The 2,467-nt window shown below is 38.0% G+C and overlaps 1 protein-coding gene across 1 annotated transcript in view; it reads right to left on the reverse strand.

Moving 5' to 3' along the window:
* Nucleotides 1-2,467, reverse strand: part of gbf1 (golgi brefeldin A resistant guanine nucleotide exchange factor 1) — an 83,936-nt gene that overhangs the window by 64,275 nt on the left and 17,194 nt on the right. The window contains exon 2 of the mRNA XM_015387147.1: nucleotides 604-735. Within this exon, the coding sequence (XP_015242633.1) occupies nucleotides 604-735 (132 nt within the window). The remainder of the gene's footprint in view (nucleotides 1-603; nucleotides 736-2,467) is intronic.

The following is a 2,467-nucleotide window of genomic DNA, read 5'->3' on the forward strand; positions in this document are numbered from 1 at the left end:
TGGTGTTAGTCTCTAAATATAGCGACAAAAGCACTAAGTTGGCAAAATTGCTCTTCGCACTGTTTGTTTTCAAATGGTTTGCTGCTGTCTGTTTGGACCTTTCTGAACATGTGCAGCAAATGGACTGATCCAATATGGTGGACACTGAAGGGGGGGCTGAGACACACTTAATATTATAAGCGTTCTGATGGCATCTTAAAAAAAAAATGTTCTCAATCAAAAACATAATTAATGTGAACAAATAAGGAATAGTTGTATTAATCATACATGTAAACAGAGCTTTATGTGGCCCCCAGGAACTGCCTAGTATTGCATAATGGTAAATCCCCCCCCTGTCTATAGTAGTAAGTTTTTTTTTTTTTTTTCCTTTTTAGTATGCATTGTAGGAAAATATAAATATAATTTGTGCTTCACATTGTTGGTACTTAGCAGCTAGCAGCATTCTGCTGTTTAACCATCATTGATTGTATTAATCAAGCAAGGTCCTCCAGGAATCCCACTGTTTTCTTTTCTTATTTTACTTTAAATTTTAGATTAGGAACTCTTTGAATTAGGCTTTTTTTTAAAAAATGAAAAAGATGGGGGAAAGCAGACATTTCTTACCTATAAGGCCATATGAGAGGAACTTGTTTACAGAGGTAAGGGCGAGGCCGGTGATGGGCCCAGTGGTATCTTCAGAGCGCACAACTTCAAGGAAAGGCCTCAGGAAAAGGTTGGGTTCCACATCTGAAAGTTCTACAAAAGAGAAAACTCAGTAAATCAAACAAGCTCACTGGTCGTTTGGATAGATCTTTGTTTAATGCAAAGGTTACCATTCTGAGCTTTATGATATTAATGCAAACCACATCTAGTTGCACCTGGATTACAATGTGCCCAATCTATCTAATTAATGACTTCATCAATGGGACTTTTTCCCAGATTGGCTTTTGGGCCAAGTTCACCGCTCCGAAACTGACGGACGGACGGATGGACAGAACAAATAAGGGAAGAAAGGATCAAAGGAAAAAAGGAAGGAAACTGAAGAAAGTTTTATTTCTCATAGCTCAGTAATACGTTTCTGAATGAAGCAGAGTAAATCTACACACACACATGCATACATCTCTTTGTTTTTTTTCTCCACATCATTCGGCTTCAGGACACTTCCTGCAGGGTACATCAGTGGCAGAGAAAGAAAAGAGAGTATAAAGTAAGACCAAATCCACAGCGGCAGCAACCAAACACTGATGGTTATTGATCGCAACGTCTTTGTCTGTTAAATTAAAAGTCAGAGTCCTTCACCCACAGTGCTGAGGCTTCTTAAGCTGGGCAGAAAACCAGCGCTTAAACAAGACCTGCAGAACTAAATGAAATCCAGGGAGACCTCTGCTGTTCATCTGCTGAACGAAAATACAGAAGGTGGTTAGATTTTCAACCCTCTGTTGGGAGACGTCTGCTACAGTTCACCATAGCTCTGTTTCAATCATCCGTATTTGCAGTAGTTTGGTCCCCATGTTCTTCTGAATGGAACCGACACATGCAGGAGGAGGCAATTAGGATGAAACACTGCTGCTGAGCTCCACATGGTCATTTCATGGGACCTCACTGGTATTTATGAGATGCCTTGAACAAACGCCTCAGCACAACCTTAGCAAGTCATTTGAAAAGCCCTGGAGAAATTAAAACTTCTAAAAATGTTTGGGCAGACGAGTAATTTTCACTGCATTTCCTGATGGGTCTTATGGAATATACTTTGCATTGTATTTCCTCAAAGCATCCGCTTGCTGAGGCAACAGAAAGAACAAAGGCACAAGCTGAAATCCAGTAAAAATCAGAAGGGCTAAGAATCTTTTGATCGGCAATCGTCAGGTATCCTTTATAGAGAGTTCATGTCTAAACCTTTTTATTCAACATACTAGTAAAAAAGCAAAATATAACTAAACGTCTTCTGGCCTTACAAAGGTAAAACATTTGCACTTCATATTCAATTTCTACATAATATTTAAACATCGAGCTAACCCATTTACTGCGTGTTACTGTAGAGGAATAGAAGAAGATTATGACTGGGATAAAAGGAAGAACACAGGAGACTGGATCTCAGCCAAGACAAAGAAAACAAACCGCTCATTTACAGTCAAGCTGGGCAGCACCTTTCAACTGCATGAGTATACAGCTATATATTGATACTTTTGGCTAATTATTGATTAAAGTCGACTGGCAAGATTTATCTACTTTAGATGAAGTCATCAGTCGATCATTTTGATCTCCAACACAAACAGAAATTAGGTAGATAACAGGGTTTATACAGGAATGAGTAACTTTTAATGCTCTTAGAAATAATATTATTGAAGTCAGTCTGTGTGTCTCTATTAAGCATTTCAAAAACCATAATAATCACATTTAATTAATTTTAATGCCAATTACACTTCCATTGGTGTGTGTGTGTGTGTGTATATATATATATATATATATATATATATATACACACACA

The sequence above is a fragment of the Cyprinodon variegatus genome, unplaced genomic scaffold (assembly GCF_000732505.1).
Source record: "Cyprinodon variegatus isolate N-32 unplaced genomic scaffold, C_variegatus-1.0 Scaffold386, whole genome shotgun sequence".
NCBI lineage: Eukaryota > Metazoa > Chordata > Actinopteri > Cyprinodontiformes > Cyprinodontidae > Cyprinodon > Cyprinodon variegatus.